The 19,952-nt window shown below is 41.2% G+C and overlaps 1 protein-coding gene across 2 annotated transcripts in view; it reads left to right on the top strand.

Annotated features, from left to right (window-relative positions):
• The window catches only part of BRINP2 (BMP/retinoic acid inducible neural specific 2), a 117,652-nt gene that overhangs the window by 77,517 nt on the left and 20,183 nt on the right, over window positions 1-19,952 (top strand). For both annotated transcript variants that reach the window (XM_079938272.1, XM_079938273.1), the window contains exons 3-4: window positions 17,427-17,617; window positions 18,697-18,905. In XM_079938272.1, coding sequence (XP_079794398.1) covers window positions 17,427-17,617; window positions 18,697-18,905 — 400 coding nt within the window. The remainder of the gene's footprint in view (window positions 1-17,426; window positions 17,618-18,696; window positions 18,906-19,952) is intronic.

Raw genomic sequence — 19,952 nt, 5'->3', positions numbered from 1 at the left:
TAAATTCCTCTTCTTTGCAAAAGGTCTCCAGACATTTGAAGGCAGTTATTCTTAGACACAGTAGCACACCGTGACTTCCTTCCAGATGTTCTTTTCTCTCTCTTTCCCCTCTCACAGTCTCTCTCTCAAACTGTCCTTGTTTCTTTTTTCCCAACTCTCTCTTTTCCCTCTTTGATCTTCATGAAATCATTCAGAACCAAGACTCCTATCCAGTCACTCTGTCATCACCCAGAGCCTCAGAGTTCTTCTGGGTCCTGGTAAACAAAGAAAGGGATAATAAATGAGAAATTGATGTTGACATAAGGTTTTCTTCCTGAACCAGTTCCGGCTCCTGGAGAGCTTGCTTGCTTGCGTGCTCACCTTTCAAAATCCTCAAGAATTTTGTCACAGATCAGTGTCAGTTCACCATCCTGGAGTTTGTCAGACCAGGCATTTTCCTCTCCACAAATTTCTTTAACTTCTTGCATTCTGTGCAGTTCTTGAAAATGAGTGATGGTAGTTCAAGGTCACGGGCTCACCTCAGAATATGTGGTGATTCTGCTTGGAACCTGAAGCATCAGTTTTACAAGAAAAGTGGGAAATATGTTCTGGATTTATCGTGAGAGAATATAGGTTTTTCATTCAAGTGAAATGTAGGAAAAAAAATCCTGAGAAAACTTTTTTCTCAGCTTCTCAAAGAATTGCACCTCCCACATGATTTGATTTTGTTCACCTAGACTTAGTTTGTGGTAAAATCATAGCCAGAACTGCACACATCCTGTTTTCTACGACACTTATTATGTCTTCTGTATGCTTTCCTGTGCTTCCTACCATGACAGGCCACCACTGTAACTCATGCTTTTTCCCCATCTTCCATTTGCCTTATGTGGCTTCCATCTCAGAACTGCCTTTCAAAGCCAGCCTCTTCTCTCTTGTCTTGACTTCATCGTTCACCACTTGGCCTTTTCTCTCTTCTCCAGTTCAACCTGCCTAAAATCCTATTTTGGTCCCTCTGTGCTCAAAGGATAAAATCCAAATGTGTTTTCTTAGCATGAGAGTCTCTTCTAAATCCATCCATTTACTATTTCAACAAATATTCCATGAATACTGACCTTGTGCCACTGATTATGCCCCATCATTTCTTCCTGCTTATCTTGTGTTCCAGTCTCAGTGAACATTTCCAGATTTTCCTAGACACAGAGCCTTCCTTAGATCCCACTTGTCTTTGCATGTCCTATTCCGTTTTCCTGCAAAGCTCTTTCCATTTTCTCTACCATCTGAGCTCCGACTCACCTTTCAAACCCGTTTAAATATCACCTCTCTATAGCTTCTTTTTTGGCTCCCGCAAGCAAGTTAGTTATTCCTAATTCTGGTTCCCCATCAGTCTGTTCATATTTCTGCTTTAGAACTTATTTTGTGCATTTAATTAATTATTTATTTGCCTGTCTCTATTTGCTCTTCACTTGGCTCTGAGCTCTTCCAGGCAAAAATGTCTGCCACATGTAAAGATATAATAAAAGAATGAAGTCACTCTTTAAGAGTAGGGTGTTCTGGGACTGAATTAGATGAAGCAGAAAGCAAGTGGGTGAGGTTCCACCCTCTGCAATCATACTCTGTTGGCTTATTTATTTATTTTTTAAAATAAATTTATTTATTTATTTTTGGCTGCGTTGGGTCTTTGTTGCTGCGCGCGGGCTTTCTCTAGTTGCGGCGAGTGGGGGCTACTCTTCGTTGCGGTGCACGGGCTTCTCATTGTCATGGCTTCTCTTGTTGCGAAGCACAGGCCCTAGGTGCACGGGCTTCAGTAGTTGTGGCACGTGGGCTCAGTACTTGTGGCTCGCGGGCTCTAGAACGCAGGCTCAGTAGTTGCGGCTCATGGGCTTAGTTGCTCTGTGGCATGTGGGATCTTCCTGGACCAGGGCTCGAACCTGTGTCCCTTGCATTGGCAAGCGGATTCTTAACCACTGTGCCACCAGGGAAGTCCCCTTGTGGGTTTAAATGGAAGTTCTGCTACTTCCAGCTGTGTGATCTTGCACAAGTTATTTCTCATCAGTCAAATGGGTAGAATAATAGGAATTTCTTTATAGGATTATTTGGTGATAACTAAAAAATAAATTTGGTTTATTTCAATATAGGTGCTTATTCTTGTGATAGGTCTCCTGAGAATAAATATGGAAAACAATAGAGTGGAAAATCTTGAGGAAGAAGAGAAAATGAAGAGAGATTAATTGAGAAAGATGGAACAAAGAAGGGGAAGCCTTACTTTATCAAACTCTTTCTACTGCAGTCTTCATGCATTAATCAAATTTATCACTTAAAATCTACATATTGTTCTCCCTAGCTGTAGCCGGAGTTAATCTATTCATTGATTTTATAGTTATAGATAGTCCCAGATAAATTCCTAACTGTGACAGGTGCTTTCCCTGTAGAACACAGCTCATACACCGTAATCCCATAATGTTAAAGTCAAGGCCTCAAGACCAACAGCATTTCCACCTAGACTCACAAAGCAAGGAAGAGAGACCCCATATGGGAATGTTACTGAACTGGGGGAGATATGGGAGCATGGATGTTTGACCACATAGGCAATAAAATCAGATAATTGAAAGGGACCTTTATCCAGATAGGCTATAATGTCAGGAGTGAAGATTATTTGCCAGGCTGCAATATGAGATTGACATGATCCAGGTGGAATTAGTCAGAGTAGGCTAACTGCTGGAACAAACAGTTCCCAAATCTCAGTGACTTAATACAAGTTTATTTTTTTGTTTATGCCCAGTGCAGTTTGTGGTAGGGTTAAAAGGAGATTGCCTCATGAAGTCATTCAGAAACAAGACCCCTTCTATCTATCCAGTCACTGTGTCACCACCTAGGTCCTCAGAGTTCCCCTCTGGGTCCTGGTAAACAAGGAAAGAGAGCATGAAAGATTTTATGGGAAGTCTTATGGGCTAGGCCTGGGTTCACATTAAACTGGCCAAAACTCAGTCATGTGGCTACACTTAAATGCAGAGGAAGCTGGGAAAACCTGTCCATCTGTGAGCCCAGGAGGAAAATGAAATCGCTTAGAGAACAATTTTCCAGTCTCTGCCACAAGTGAGGAAATGCAAGAAAAAGGGGAAATGCAAAGCCTTAAATTTAAGTTCAAAATGTCGACTTCACAAATATAGGGTATAGGAGTCCTGGATTAGCTGTGGAAAAAAAATATCTGGGGTTGGAAAGATGGGGGGGCTGGGTCTGGTTCACCATGAGATTGCTGTCAGCCAAGAATATTTTTCTCTCAAAAAAGGAATGCAGTATTCAGGTGTATTAATAAAGGAAATAGGTACAGTAGAAAGATCACAGACTGTCTTTACTTTTGGTTGGTTATGTGTCCTTGACTAAGACACTTAAATTATCTCCGTCTGAGCTTGCTCAGCCATAAAATGAGACTTAAGCTCGTGGAGTGTATCAGTGTATCCGTTAATTATTGCCACAATTATCGATATGAAAGTATCCCCAAAACTCAGGAGTTTAGAACAATGATCATTTTTCTCACTCAGCATCTGTAGGTTGGTTGAGTTCGCTATGCTTCAGGTTGTGGGTCTGCACAGGGGCCATTAGGTCTTTACTCCAACGATGCTTATGATGGGTCTCAGGCTGAAAGGGCAGCATCTTACAGCTTCATGGAGGGAACAGTTCTCATGGTGAGGGCAGGGATGCAAGAGAGAGAGTGGAGACATGCACTTGGGGGCCCAGAATTGGCACCTGTCACTTCTGTCCATGTTCCTTTGTCCAAAGCAATGTCACATTGCTAAGCCCAATATCAATGGGGGAGGGAAATAAGCTCCCTTCATGTGAGTAAGTGATACTGCAGAGTTACTGCAAAGTTACATGTCAAAGGGCATTCTAATACAGGCAAGAATGAGGATTCTACCCCACTGACATTTGCAAGATTGTGGTGATGACTGAAAAATATGTAAAGCATCCAGTCCCATGACTGGCAACATAAGGACTCAGTAAGTTGACACTATGATGATAATTATGATGATACTGATGTGTTCAGATACCGTATCCTAGTGTACTCTTGGTGGCTCAGAACACGTCTACTGGATTGTGTTTAATTGTGGTTGTCATCTTCAAAAAGAAATACATTGACGAGCTAGATTGCAAGCAGAGAAAGTTAAAGCATAAGGGCCTAGAGATCTGGGAACTATATTGAAGGAACTAAAAATAGTTAATCTAAAGAAGAGTAGTCCGGGCTTCCCTGGTGGCGCAGTGGTTGAGAGTCTGCTTCCGATGCAGGGGACACGGGTTCGTGCCCCGGTCTGGGAAGATCCCACATGCTGCAGAGCGGTTAGGCCCGCGAGCCATGGCCGCTGAGCCTGTGCGTCCGGAGCCTGTGCTCCGCAGCGGGAGAGGCCACAACAGTGGGAGGCCCATGTACCAAAAAAAAAAAAAAAAAAAAAAGAAGAGTAGTCCATATACCCAAATACCAGAAGGGCTATCTCACTGCAAGAGGAATAAACTTGAATAATGGGAGGAACTGCCAGTGAGGGGAAATTCTCTTGGGGTTGAGTAGATAATGGGAAGCCCATGGATGTTTGCTGGGGAGAAGCCTGGCATGGGCTGTCAGCTTGCTAGGCAAAGACAAGCACAACGAACGGGAGGTGAAGAGTAGTGAACAAAGCGATTTTCTCCACAGTTAAAAAGATGAGCTGTGGGGATCAGGTTGGGAGGTCAGGGCAGAACTGGGGTTTTCTGTGCCTCAGAAAACACAGGTCTCAGCTCCGTTTTCAGTTCCTTCTGGCCTCACAGATTCACTGGCCCTTCATTGCAGTGTGTCTGCTGTACATCCTGTTGATTGTACAAACACACCGCTCTCAACACCCTCTCCGAGCCCCTGAGCCTGTCGGGCAGTATGAGATTCGCCAAAGAATGATCTCTTCCTCCTCCTTTAAGCTTGAGTCTCCCCTCCCCATTTCTCCCAATCAGCCTTAATTAAACTGTTTGAAAGCTACAGCTTGATTTTAATTAGAGCAAAATTGGGAAGATTAGAATGAAATTGGCCAATCATTGTTTACCGGCCGTTGTTTGAGAACACAGCAGGCTGCTAAATTACCTTCATGCCAGGCTTCTTGAATTCTTCCAGTGGGTGGGCCGGGGCACTGGGGCATGGTGGGGAGGGCTGGCCTTCTTTCTCCTCTTGTGCCTCTTGGAGTTGCAGGGGCTGAGATATTTTTACCCAAATGCTCCTGGATCAAAGCCTTTCTGCCTGGGGATTTCTCCCAGCCACAGTGGTAAACGAGGCAAAAGAATTTCCAGGGAAGTATGACAAAGGTGTACAGTGGCCTTTGAACTTGAGCACAGGTCATAGACAAAGACAGAAAATCATTTGTGGCGTGGCGTGGGTTCTCATCAAACTCTACCACTGATCAGCTGAGACTTGGTCCCTTTTTTCAGTTTCTCCGTCTCCTCATTTGTTAACTTCTAGAAGGTTCATAGTTGAGTAGTAATAACTCCACTTCCTCTTTCTTGAGGTCCTTGCATTGATAAAATTGTTGAGCTTGTGTAAGAATTTTGTGCAATTATTTTTTAAAAAACTAAAGGAAAGCTTTACACCAATATAAGAGGTTATGGTTTTATTATAATTTCTTTTTACAGCTCAGGTTAATCATGTCTTATTCATTATAGCAGTAAGGACTCTAATAGGCAAGTACATTATAGTAATCTCTGGTTGAGATGGAAATCTCCTGATGATGTGCTGTATCTAGAAATACTGCCTTCTGTACAGGAGCCAAAGCATGATATATCCCTCAGCTCTAAAATGTCCAGCTCAAGAACATGAAACCACCTTAGCTGTGTCACTGAGGTAAACAACTGGCATCGCTCAATGTATATGTTGGCTTTGGCTGTTCTCCTTCATGTGAATTTTCTAAGGCAAATATGAGCCCTATGGGCTTCCCTGGTGGCCCAGTGGTTGAGAGTCCACCTGCCGATGCAGGGGACATCGTGCCCCGGTCCGGGAAGATCCCACATGCCGCGGAGCGGCTGGGCCCGTGAGCCATGGCTGCTGGGCCTGCGCGTCCGGAGCCTGTGCTCCGCAACGGGAGAGGCCACAACAGTGAGAGGCCCGCGTACCGCAAAAAAAAAAAAAAGAAAACATGGTACTGTCTTAGCTTGGTGGATGGAGTTCTATGAAGAGAGTACTAGCCCTGGATGCAAGGTATATTGTTAGAAAGATGAAGAAAGAGAAGGTGCCTTTCCTAGAACTCTTTACGGAAATCAGCAGTCCAAGTCTTAGTGTTTATTGAGACTCCTGCATCAAATTGGCGAGTGAAGCTAGTTGGGAAAAAACAACTCTCCAGGAGAAAGGTGGGCTCTGAGAACAAAGACATTTGTATTTATCTAGTACTGGTTGGTATGGGAGAAATTTGCCAATGGTCATTGGTTGACAGTTTACACAGACAAAGTCAAATCACAGTAAAAATGACAAGAAACCTATTTTTGTCCTTGGCCTAAGGCCAATCCATCTTTTTGGCTCCAAAGTTCTTAAATATTTTACTTAATGACCTGTCCTGTGTCTCCCTTCATTTTTCAAGGAAAATCATTTTTTTTTTCTTACAAGTATGGTTCATATCAAAACAACCTTTTAGAGGATGGTAGCTCAGTCCCTTTCAGCACTAAAGGTTGGAGGAGGGTACCTCCAAAACACAGGTTGTTGGAAATACATCAGAAGACTAGAGAAGGGCAACATTCCCGACCACAACAGTCCACTCCTTCTGCCATTGTGTTTAAAGTGGGGCCTGGAGCTGGGCATCCTGGGCTCAGTGGTGGCCTTACGACTTCTCCCCAGCCTCTCAGGTAGTACCAGAACCTGTTCTAGAACAGCTGCCTGAGTGAGCAGGTGATGACTGGTTTTCTCTGCTGGAGACAGCATTGAATCCTTCCCTGGTAAACCAGGCTGCATTCTAACTCAAGGGGAACAAATGAGCTCTGAGCACTCAGGGGCACGCCGACACTGGGACAGGATGGTGCAAACCTGCAGGGGTGCCACAGCGGAGCGCGGTGGGTCAAGCTGCATACTCAGGATACAGGAAATGTGATTTTTCCAAATGGCACCCATATTGGTGGTCTCGGAAGTGGGCCGAAATGTGCTTCCCACACAGAGAGGGAAAGACGTGTCTATTGGAAAGTTGGTAAAAAAATAATCTGGCTGTAAGCACAAGGTCTCAGTGCAACTACCCATACTGTAGGTTGCAGTGTTCATTACTACTAGGTTTCAGCCTCACTGAGGTATAGTTTTGTTTTTTAACGATGGATTTTTATTTTTTTAATTTTTAAAAATTTTTAATGGAGTACAGTTGATTCATAATGTTATATGTTAGTTTCAGGTGTACAGCAAAGTGAATCAGTTATACATATACATATATTCACTCTTTTTTAGATTCTTTTCCCATATAGGCCATTACAGAGTATTGAGTAGAGTTCCCTGTGCTATACCGTAGGTCCTTATTAGTTATCTATTATATATATAGTAGTGTGTATGTGTCAATTCCAATCTTCCAGTTTATCCCTCTCCCCACTACCCCTTGGTAACCATAAGTTTGTTTTCTACATCTGTAACTCTATTTCTGATTAAACTATGGATTTTTAAAGAAATACTCTCCTCCTTAAGGTTTCATAGGGAGGGAAGCTTCATGGGTCATGACTCTTCAAGGGGGCTGGGTCAACGTTCTCAGTTTACAAGCCCGAAAAGTGGTTCTTCAGCATGTGGCTGCTGGAAACCGCACCTGGATGGAAGCCCCCGGCTGCGCTCTTTCTGTCTTTCTTGGCTCTCAGTGGCAGTTTTTGTTGACCTCGTGTATGGTGGAGGAACGCAGTGCTGCAGGGGGTTTGGTGACCTTAGAGTCAGTAGCTGCTACGTGGAGGCGTTCCTTTTCATTTGCATCTTTCAAATTGGGAACACCTTGTAGCCATTTAGTATTCTAATCGGAGACCCTTTTGCTTCAGATCCAGAGCTGGCCTGGCCCCCAAGCCCTGCTGAAGCTCCCGTTGCCTGAGGCTTGGCGTGGGGCTTGGTTCCGCCTTCCTGTCACAGGCCCCTTTGGATTCCGGAAAATCCCTAAACTCACGTGCAACCAGAAGCATCCTGTATTGGCAACCGGACTGTTAGTGTTTAGCAGTCTGGGACAGAGATAACTACGATCACTTCAGAATACAGATAGAGATTTTTTGTTACGTATACAATATTCTCGGTGTCGGTGTGTCCGCTCGCTCCTAATAACACACTGGATTTTACCCTCCAATCGGGATTGTACCTTTCCTAAACTTTGTTTTGATTATTAATAATTTTATGGGTATGTTAATCCTTTGACAAAAATATTTGCGATTCACTCTAGGCTAATCTAAAATGCAATAGAAAGTGGCCTAAACGTCTGTTAATTGTAGCCCTTAACTGAAGCAACGTTTTGAAGTGCTTCAGTTAACGGCAGGCAGGGTCCACATTGGAGAGCTCTGGTCACCCTTGGTTTAACCTGTGAGCTCTTTATGTAGTCACCTCTGTTGCTTTAAGGGCCCTTTCCATATGGCCTTCCCTAGTGCTTAAAATGTTTGCTTTCTCATACTGTTGACTGTGAAACAAACACAGTGGGAGAAGATTTTAGGAGAAATGGCTAAATTGAAATGAAAATTTACTTGATGTCTTAATTGAAACAAAGATGATGGCTTAATTGAAGTAGCATGTGTTAATATAATTGTTATATAGAAAACATCCTTTTCCTAGGGGAAAAAAGAGCCTTGATTATTTTATTATGGAAAAAAAACCTACTAAATGAAAAATCGGAAATGAACATTTATTATTTGAATAGCTCAGGCTGCCTTCCAGTATTGCCTTCTGAGGTTTTCAGTTGCTGGAAAGAACCAGGTTAATAAGTTCTCTAAGCACATTTTTTGTTTTTTTACCACTCTGGCTCAAACTCCATTCACAGATGTTTCCTCCATTATTTTGATTCAGTGAAGGGCCCCAAAGGGCAAGCAGGAAACGGAGTGAAGTAGAAGAGAAAACCACTGGGTGCTCTCAGAGCCTGAACCTTCCTGCAGCCAGCTGAGGCCTTATGCCTAATTCTGAGTCGACACCCCACCAGTTTATGGAAGCGAGTTTTGTTTATTTGTTTTGGGAGGGTGTATTTCTCCACTGAAATTCTCCTACCCCCTCACTTACACACACACACACACACACACTCACTCTCTCTCTCTTCCACTCACAAACTCGTGATTGCTCCTTTGACTTTCACGGGGGAGGTGGTATAACACGTTGGTAAATACTGTGCATCCTGGGACCAGACAGCCTGTGTTTCAGTCCTGACTCTGCCACCTACCAGGTGTTACCTACTCGGCAAATTATTTGTGCCTCGATTTCCTTGTCTGTAAAATGAGGATAATTATATTTTACCTCTGATAGGGGTGTTTTGAATATTATATTGGTTAATACTTGCAAGACACTTGGAATGCCTGGCACATGCTAAGAATTCATTAAATGTTAACCATTACTTTTTATTACTGGCTCATAAAAACCTTCCTAAGACAGTATCATTCATTTTCTAAGTCATTTGTTATTCTGTGTTATGATTTTCAGAGCAGCCCTAGGAGCTGGAATCAGGCCTTTATCTCTGATTCCTTGCATGGTACCCTGTGCATGGAGTTGATTTTTTTTCTAGGTCTTAATTTTTCCTCCTGCAAATGGGTATATTGAAACTACCTTCATCCAAAAAAGGTTTTGCTTTGGTGCATATGTTGCACTACATTTTGGATATACAGTACATTCCTGTTTTGTGTAGATAATTAAAGGAATTAAGTGTTCTGGGTAATGAAAATATCTTTGTTGAAAGATAGTAAACTTTTAAAAAGCATTAGAATGAAATAAAATACACTTAATCGAATATACACAAAGGAAAATAGTGTTATAGAAACAGCAATATGGTATTGACCTGGGTTTTGGTCATAGCTCGGCCACTTACTGTGTGACTTTTTGCAAGTTATTTTCTTAACTTCTCCGGGTCTCATTGTTACTATTGTCACCACCATCATAGTTGTTGTTAATAGCACTGGGATAGGGTTAGGACACAAGATTTTGTTCTGGTTCTAGTGCCAAATGGTTATATTGTTTTAGGCAAACCACTTCCCTCTTTGTTTCCTGATTTTCTTATAATGTAAGAGGAATGCAACAGGTGTTCTCACCTGCTCTGCATGCTGGCATGTGGTGGTGCTACAGATGGATGATAGGGGTGTCCATATATTGATTCCCTCAGTCCTTGGGGTGACTGGGCAGGGTCTGGGGTAGCAGGACTCCCTGTGCTTGTCTCCTCAGGCCCAAGAAGCCTCATTCATTGATCCCAATGCATCACATACAGAGAATTTTCAATGTACATGATAACATGGAAGAGGTTGGCAAATAGTATTCAAATGTTTCTTCTAATTCTAATAGCCCAAATTTCCCTCTTGGTAATTTTGTGACATCAGGCAAAATACCTAGCTTTCTGAGCTTCAGTATATTCATTCACTTGAGTAAGAGACACTCAAAACTTTTGTTCGGTTTGGATAAAATATATGATACAATCAAATATGTCAAGTCTGATGTTGGACAAAGGAAGATGAAGACTAAGGAAAAGTACAGAACTCCAAGATTGTTGCCTCTTTGGGGCTCTTTAACACTATGAGTGTGGCAGAGATTGTTGTTAGACCTAGTATATGGGATTGGAGATGTTGATGTTTAACACCGGGTGTAAAGCACAGCAGAGTCTGAATGGGCGCTCCATACTCGCGGCACTTCGGCACGTGGACTGTCATTGGAAGTTGTCCATGTCCACTGAAGACAGTGAAAGGGGATTCAGACTCAGTTTACCAAAGCATAAGAAAATACCTCCAGTGCCTTGATTTATATATAAAAAATGCACAAAATATGCCCGTAAGTTACATTTTTGTAAATCAAATCTAATTTTCTCATTGATATGTATACACACTTAGAATGCTTTACTTTTATTTCACATCAATCACTAATTGGTTGTTGCTTCTGTGTATTCTCATCACTAACATTTTTTATCTAGTTTCAATAATTTGCAAACAAGTAAATGATTCGGAGAGCTGTGACATGAAATAATGGTTGTTTATTTTATTTTATTTTATTTTATTTATTTGTGTGTGTGTGCTACGCGGGCCTCTCACTGTTGTGGCCTCTCCCGTTGCGGAGCACAGGCTCCGAACGCACAGGCTTAGCGGCCATGGCTCACGGGCCCAGCCGCTCCGCGGCATGTGGGATCCTCCCGGACCAGGGCACAAACCCGTGTCCCCTGCATAGGCAGGTGGACTCTCAACCACTGCGCCACCAGGGAAGCCTGGTTGTTTATTTTAAATAGATAAAATAAATGAGAGACTCAATCATTCAACAAAAATCTATTGAATATCTACTATTGTTCTGTTTTACAACATCTAGCATTGTTCTGTTGCTGTTGAATAAGACAGAAAGAATCAATCCTGACCTCATAGTATTTATGTTCTAATGGAAGAGAAAGAGAATTAAAAATATATATTATGTCAGGTAGTATAAGTGCTAAAAAGATATGTAAAGCAGGGCATGGGGAAGTAGAGGTAGGTGTGCTCTTTTGGATGGGATGGTCAGGGAAAAAGCTTCTCGTAGGAGATACTGTTCAGCAGTCCTGAATGAAGTGCACTAAGCAAGCAATGTGAGAACCAATTTTTATTTATTAGATTTAATTAAAGTGGGATTCACCTCTTTGGTGAAGTGGCCTTTCCTTTCAGTGAGGAGCTATCACCATTGTAAGAAACTGGAAAATGGAAGAATACCTGCCTTTTTCACCCCCTAACAAACTAAGTGATATGATAGAAATTCTTTGTTACTTAATGAAGTCTAGGTGTGGCCTACAACAAAGCAGGGAGAGTGGGTTTGGTGCCAGAAACAAACACCATCACCAAGATTCATGTCAAGGAGCTTACTGCCTATGTTTTCTTCTAGGAGATTTATAGTATCAGGTCTTAAGTTCAAGTCTTTAATCCATTTTGAGTTGATTTTTTATATGATGTAATATAGGTGTCCTGTTAAATTCTTTAGCATGTGGTTATCCAGTTTTCCCATTATCATTCCAGTTATGTCAAAGGAGACTATCCATTCCCCATTGAATATTCTTGGCTTCTTTGTCATAAAATAATTGACCATATATGCATGGGTTTATTTCTGGGCTCTTTTGTTCCTTTGACCAATGTGTCTGTTTTATGTCAATATTATACTGTTTGGATTACTATAGCTTTGTAGTATAATTTGAAGCAAGAAGTATGATACTTCCGGCTTTGTTCTTCTTTCTCAGGATTGCTGTGGCTAGTATTTTGTATTTTGTGGTTCCATACTAATTTTAGGATTGTCTTTTCTATTTTGTAAGAAATGCCATTGGAATCTTTATAGGGATTGCAATGAATCTGTAGGTTGCTTTGGGTCATATGGACATTTTAACAATACTAATTTTTCCAGTCCATGAGCATGGAATATTTTTCCATTTATTTGTGTCTTTTTAATTTCTTTCATCAGTGACTTACAGTTTTCAGTGTACAAGTCTTTCACCTCCTTGGTTAAATTTATTCCTAGGTATTTTATTCTTTTTGATGCAGTTGTAAATGGGATTGTTTCCTTAATTTCTCTTTCTGATATTTCACTATTAGTTTATAGAAATGCAACAGATTTTTGTATATTTGTATCCTTCATCTTTACTGAATTTTTTTATTAGTTCAAACAGTTTTTGGTGGAGTCTTTAGGGTTTTCTATATATAATATTATGCCATCTGCAAATAGGGACAATTTTACTTATTCCTTTCCTATTTGGATGACTTTTATTTCTTGCCTAATTGCTCTGGCTAGTATTTCCAGTACTATATTGGATAAAAGTGGTGCTAATGGGCAATGTTGTCTTATTCCTGATCTTAGGAAAAAGCTTTCAGCTTTTCACCATTAAGTATGATATTATCTGTGGAATTGTCATTTATGGCCTTTATTATGTTGAGGTATGTTCACTGTATACCCACTTTCTTGAGAGTTTTTATCATAAATGGATATTGAATTTTGTCAAATGCTTTTTCTTCATCTATTGAGATGATCATATGATTTTTATCCTTTGTTTTGTTAATGTGGTGTATCACATTGATTGATTTGATGTCGAGCCATCCTTCCATCCCTGGAGTAAATCCCACTTGATCAAGGTGTATATCCTTTTATTGTACTGTTGAATTCAGTTTGCTAATATTTTGTTGAGGATTTTTGCATCTATGTTTATCAGGGATATTGGCCTGTAATCTTATTTTCTTATAATGTCCTTGTCTGATTTTGGTATAAGGGTATGGGTGGCTTCATAAAATGAGTATGAAAGTTTCCCTCCTCTTCTATTTTTTGGAAGAGTTTGAGAAAGATTGGTATTAATTCTTCTTTAAATGTTTGGTAGAATTTGCCATTGAAGCCATCTGATCCTGGACTTTTGTTTGTTGGGAGGTTTTTGATGATTAATTCAATCTCTTTACTAGTAATTACACTGTTAAGATTTTCTATTTCTTCATGATTCAGTCTTGGTAGGTTTTATATATATATATATATATATATATATTTATATATTTATATATATATATGTTTCTAGAAATGTATCCATTCTCTCTACGTTGTCCAATTTTGTGTATAATTGTTCATAGTAGTCTCTTATGATCCTTTGTGTGATATCAGTTGTAATGTCTCTTCTTTCATTTCTAATTTTATTTGAGTCTTCTTTTCCTTTTTTTCTTGCTTAGTCTAACTAACAATTTGCCTATTTTTTTTTAAACCTTTCAAAAAACAGCCTTTAGTTCCATTGGTCTTTTCTATTGTCTTTTTAGTGTCTATGTCATTTATTTTCACTCTGATCTTTATTATTTTTTTCCTTCTACTAACTTTGGGCTTAGTTTGTTCTTCTTTTCTAGTTCCTTGAGGTGTAAAGTTAGGTTGTTTATTTAAGATCTTTATTTTTTCTTAATGTAGGCATTTATAGCTATAATCTTCCCTCTTAGAACTGCTTTTACTACACCCCACAGGTTTTTGTATTTGTGTTTCCATTTTCATTTGTCTCTAAATATTTTTTGATATCTCCTTTGACCCATTGGTTGTTCAGGAGCATGTCGTTTAATCTCCATGTATTTGTGAATTTTCCCATTTTCTTCTTGTAATTGATTTCTAGTTTCATACCATTGTGGTCAGAAAAGATGTGTGATATGATTTTAGTCTTAAATTTATTAAGATTTGTTCTGTGGTCTAACATATGCTCTATCCTGGAGAATGTTCCATGTGCCTTTGAGAAGTGTATTCTGCTGCTGGATGGGATGTTCTATAAATATCTGTCATGTCCATCTGGTCTAACATATAGTCCATCTGGTCTAACATATAGTTTAAGTCTAATGTTTCTTTGCTGATTTCTGTCTGGATGATCTATCCATTGTTGAAAGTGGGGTATTGAAGTTGCCTTCTGTTATTTTATTTTATTTTTTTTTTGCGGTACGCGGGCCTCTCACCGCTGCGGCCTCTCCTGTTGCGGAGCACAGGCTCTGGACGCACAGGCTCAGCGGCCATGGCCCACGGGCCCAGCCGCTCCACGGCATGCGGGATCCTCCCGGACCGGGGCACAAACCCGTGTCCCCTGCATCGGCAGGTGGACTCCCAACCACTGCGCCACCAGGGAAGCCCTGCCTTCTGTTATTGTATCACTGTCTATTTCCCCCTTCAGATCTGTTAATATTTGCTTTACATATTTCAGTGCTCCTATGTTGGGTGCATAAATATTTATAAATGTTATATTTTCTTGATGAATTGATCCCTTTATCATTATATAATGACCTTTGGCTTTACATCTATTTTGTCTGAAGTAAGCTACCCCAGCTTTCTTTTGGTTTCCATTTGCATGGGATATCTTTTTCCATCCCTTCACTTTCAGTGTATGTGTTCCTAAAGCTGAAGTGAGTCTTGTATGCAGAACATGGTTGGATCTTGTGGTTTTTTGTTTGTTTGTTTTTTTGTTTGTTTAATAAGCTGCTCTATGTCTTTGGCCATCCAGCCAATAAGAAGTGAGTTCAAGCAACTGTTCTTTATGCTGCAGTGGGATATGGGATAGAAAATATTTTGACAAATACCCTGTACTTTAAAGTTTAGCATTTCCTCCACAAAGGAAATAAAAGATAATGCATTATTATGAGCTACCTGCTTAGATAAATAAAGCCACACAGTGGGAATTTTAATTTGTCAGAACCCTGAATTATTAGTTATCCCTTTTCCTTTGTTTCCCTGGTAATGTTTGGCACATGCCCCCGCTCTCTGTCTTAGTTTCTAGAATTAGATAGGGGAGTTCTGTAGCCTCAAATGGGCATGGATTTTTATTTATTTTGAATTATTTTATTTTTTTCTGTGGACTTGTCATTTGTACTTCATGGATTTTGGGGGAAGTTTAGACCAAGGTGTAGCCCTGTCATGAAGAGCAGAGTTGGGATGGGTGAGAAAGTTGAGAAGACTACATTTTGTGGTTTTCTAAGGCAGTGGAGCCGATCCTTACTAGTATAATTTGGGAGGCAATGGAAAACCCCTTTTTTACTAGTGGATATGATCATTTAAATCTCACCCTTTAAAATACAAATATTTCAGTGAGGAGTAAAGCATGAAGATTAAAATTCCAGATGGAACTAGAAGGGAACTTTGCCATCTTCTAGAATAGAGCTTCTCAAAATGTACATCCTCTTAGTTCCTTTCAGGATGTCCATGCTGACATTTGCAATAAAGTTGCAAAAGCAATGGTGAATGAAACTGCTGGCATCTTAACTTAAATAAAGGCAGTCTCACCAAATGACACTAGTAGTCAGGTATTCATCATTACGTACCTAAACATACACACACATACATGTATGCTTAACTTCATGAATGTCCTTGAAGCAGTAAAATTTATTAATTTTATTGGATCTTGACCCATGGGTACATGTCTTTTTTAATATTCTGTAAGATGAGATGAAAAGTACATATAAAGCATGTTTGAGGTTACTGAAGAATGATGATCTCAGAGAAAAATACATTTGTGATTGAGTTGTGAGTTGAACTAGCCACTTTTTTCATGGGACTGAATTTTTCTTGAAAGAACAACCAACAATCTATGGTTATTCAGATTTTAGTGTTTGGCAGACATTTTCTCAAAAAAACAAAAAAAGAATGAAGCAAGCCTGCCTCTTCGAGGAAAGTAACTGACAGTACTTGTTACCAATGATAAAATTTAAGCTTTCAAATGAAAATTGAAATTTTGGAAAACTTGTATTTGTCATCATGAGCTTGACAGCTTTCCAATATTTAAAGACTTTTTTCTTGAGATTTGTGGGGATATTAACAAATATGAAGTTTTGATATTATATAATAAAAAGTGTCAAAATGTGGAAGATCTGAATAACTCAGTGGTCCCATATTTTCCAGATGGATGACCAATACATGATGTTACACAATCATAAAGAGTAAAAAGATCCATTCAAAGTACAATATAGAATGCTGGATTTTAATGTAACTGAGTATGAAAAGCTTATTGATAACGGTTTCAGATTCCACACTGTAATTAACCTTTAAGAAAGTACATTTGTTGAGTTTCGTGTGGTACCGAAGAAGAATATCCACAATTATCACAACAGATTGAACTTAGAAGAAAATATGAGAATGCAGCTCTCTCCTGCTAAGCCAGAAACTCGAGAGATTTGCCAAAAGGCAAAGCAATGCCATTCTTCTTACTAAATCTGTTTTGTTCCAGAACATACAGTGACTGTCACACAAATATGTTATTTATGTTATATATGATGGATTTATTTCTATTATCTTTAAATGAAATAATAGATAACTAAATTTAAATTTTCTCAGTTTTAATTTCTAAAGGGGTAATTATCATTAGACAGAAGCCACCTAAATACAGGGACTTGATCATGTTTAAGAGTGTGATCGGGTCCTGAGACCAAAAAGTTTGAGAACTGTTGTTCTAAACCCACCTCCTGACTTTCAAAATGGGTAACAGAGGCCATGAGGTGACTCATCCACTGAGTTGCAGTTGTGACTAGATCTTATTTCAGCAAACCACTTCCAATATTTTCGTTGTTTGTTTTTCCCCATTACACTACTACCATGACTGCCTTCAGGTGAATAAGCCACTCTCCAATGGGAGCGTGTACTAATGGAGGTCAGCTGAGGTAGGGCTTTCTTACCGACTGGGAATCAGAGACCAGAGGGCCTCTTTCAGGCAGTGGTCCCTCCATCTGCAGAGATGTATGCTGACAGGAGATGAGGGGGTGCAAGTGGAGGAAGAACATTACCTGCTTCCGATTTTATGCCTCTTGTTCCAAAATACAGTGAGCTTTTCCTTGTCCCTCGACTTTTCCTCCAGGGAGTTTGCACGTTGGAAAGTGAACAGCCTGGCTCTAGAAAGGAAGGACTTCTTTAGTTTGCCATTGCCTCTTGCCCCAGAGTTTATCCGGAACATCCGCCTCCTCGGAAGGAGACCCAACCTGCAACAGGTCACCGAAAACCTGATCAAAAAGTACGGCACTCACTTCTTACTTTCTGCCACCCTCGGAGGTAAGCAATACCACGATCCTACACTCATTGGTTGCCAGCTCATCGAAAATAGCTTTAAGACCCCTTGACTATAGCTTCAAACTCTTCCTGGGTCTTTTATTCTTCCTGGCCTATTATTGACTGGGAAACGTTTTCTTTCTGGTGCATTTGTCAACAGTGTAATCTCTTGACATCCAAATTCACCCCAGAACATTGCTTATAAGCATCCTCCTGGGGAGGGGATGTGGGGTAAGGAGGTTGGGGGACAGACAGACTCCTACTAAGCACTTGCCAGAAGTGCTCCCACTTTTCTTTTGAGTGAACCATCTAACCCCGAGGTTTCTCCATATCTTAATATTGGCTGTGGCTACAATAGTGAGACCCGTAGGCAAAGAAGTAAATGTCCACTGAGTCCCTGACCTCTCTGCTTCCACTCTGTAGAGATTGGTAACCAGCCAAACCAATTAGAATGACTCTGGGCTGGATGGAGGCAAAGGTGGAAGGGGACCTATGGCTAGGACCCAGCGCAGAACTGAGAGCTGGGAATAGGCAGCATTCTCTCTGCCCTGGAAAGGAGAAAGCAGGATTTATTATAACATTTAGCTCACTGTCTGATGGACAAAAGGAACTCTCCAAGGGTTCAGGCCAGCTGCCGGCATGTGGTAGGCACTGAGTGTTTGATGGGGAAAAGGGAGGTTGAGCTTCAAGGCTTTTGCCCTTTGTTAGGGAGCAGAAATAGCCACGGTGACTTCTTATAAACAACTTGAGATGGAGAATTTTATCTTCCCCATGGAGGTAGATTGCCTGAGATAGAGATCAATAGAGGATGTTAACTGGATAAGCTGGAGGGGCGGGGGATGAGCTTTGGGAGATTACGGAAGCAGGGAGGAGGCGGAGGGCCTCCCAGGCAGTGGTGCCCTTATCCTGTGGCGCAGTCTGATGACATTGTTCTGAACATGGCATGGATGAGAAGAGTCCGTCAGCAGGGGCCGTGGGCTCCCTCTTAGCTCGGTCTCCCCTGGCGAAGGGTTTCACATTCTTATTGGTAGGGGATTAGGGAGCTGAAGGCCTCACCAGTGCACCCATGTTGTTTGCTGTAGGAGAAGAGTCCCTGACCATTTTTGTGGACAAGCGGAAACTGAGCCGAAAGTCAGAGGTGGCAGGAATTGCCCCTATAGTCGGGGGCGGTGGGAACAGCTCTGCTGTGTCCCTGGAGATCCTGCACCAGCTGGCAGCCTCCTACTTCATCGACAGAGAGAGCACCCTGCGACGGCTGCACCATATCCAGATAGCCACAGGGGCCATCAAGGTAAGGGCCTGAGAGGTCCTGGGGGAGGGAGGGCAGACAGGCAGAGAAAGCAGAGGGAGGCCTGGGTGTTAACTGGCTCCAAGTGAGCCAGGCCTGACTGATGGAAGTGGGAAAGCAGCTTTCTGATGTGGGCACAACCCTAAACCAGCCCTAAAACATGGTCTGCGTCTTCCTTCTGCAGCAAATAGTCACGTGGCTTCTACCCTAAGGCAGGCTCCAGCCGAGGGACTGTGGTGAAAGGTAGGCAAGGGCCCTGCTCTCCAGAGGTTACATTCTGGTGGGGGGATGAAGATAATACACAAGTAAAAAATCAGCCCAGTAATTCCAGATAATGATATAAGGAAAAGACCGAGTCGTAGGTACAGATTTCCTGAGGTAAGAGAGGGGAACAGTGAGTATTAGCCAGATTGGTCGAGGGAGGGCACTTTGGGTTTAGACTTCGAGGCTGAGATCTGAATCCTTAGAAGTCAGCTGTGTGTAGATCCGAGGGAAGGGTGTTCAGGCAGGGGGAACAGTAAGTGCTAAGGCCCTGAGGCAGGAACCAGCGTGGTGCCTTGGTGAAACACAGAGAAGACTGCTGTGACTGCAGTGAGATGAACAAGAAGGATGCTGGTCCAAGATGGAATTCAGAGGTAGGCTGGAGCCAGATCACGTGGCTGTGAGAAAGTGCAATAGAAAACAAGCAGAGGGGTGATAGGATTTCATGTATGGTTGAAAAAGCTCAAGAGTTACTGTCACTTTAATAACTATAACTTTCATCCCATGTTCTCTACTGACATCTAGAAGATTTCTAGGACAGTTCATGTTGTTTGAGGGAAGACTAGTGAAGATACTTGAGAACACTGGATATTCTACTTCTAAATATAAAGTTAGGATGCTGAGGAGGTTCAGTCTTGTCTCACATCCTGCTTTCATCCCATCCAAGACTCACAAGGAAGTTTTATCATTCTTTCATTCATTTGTTCAATAAGTATTTAAATTTTTTTATTTTATTTTATATTGGAGTATAGTTGATTCACAACATTGTGTTAGTTTCAGGTGTGCAGC

This window comes from Stenella coeruleoalba, assembly GCF_951394435.1.
Source record: "Stenella coeruleoalba genome assembly, chromosome: 1".
NCBI lineage: Eukaryota > Metazoa > Chordata > Mammalia > Artiodactyla > Delphinidae > Stenella > Stenella coeruleoalba.
Note: the sequence above shows the minus strand (reverse complement) of the source record. Positions and strands in the feature narration are given on the sequence as shown.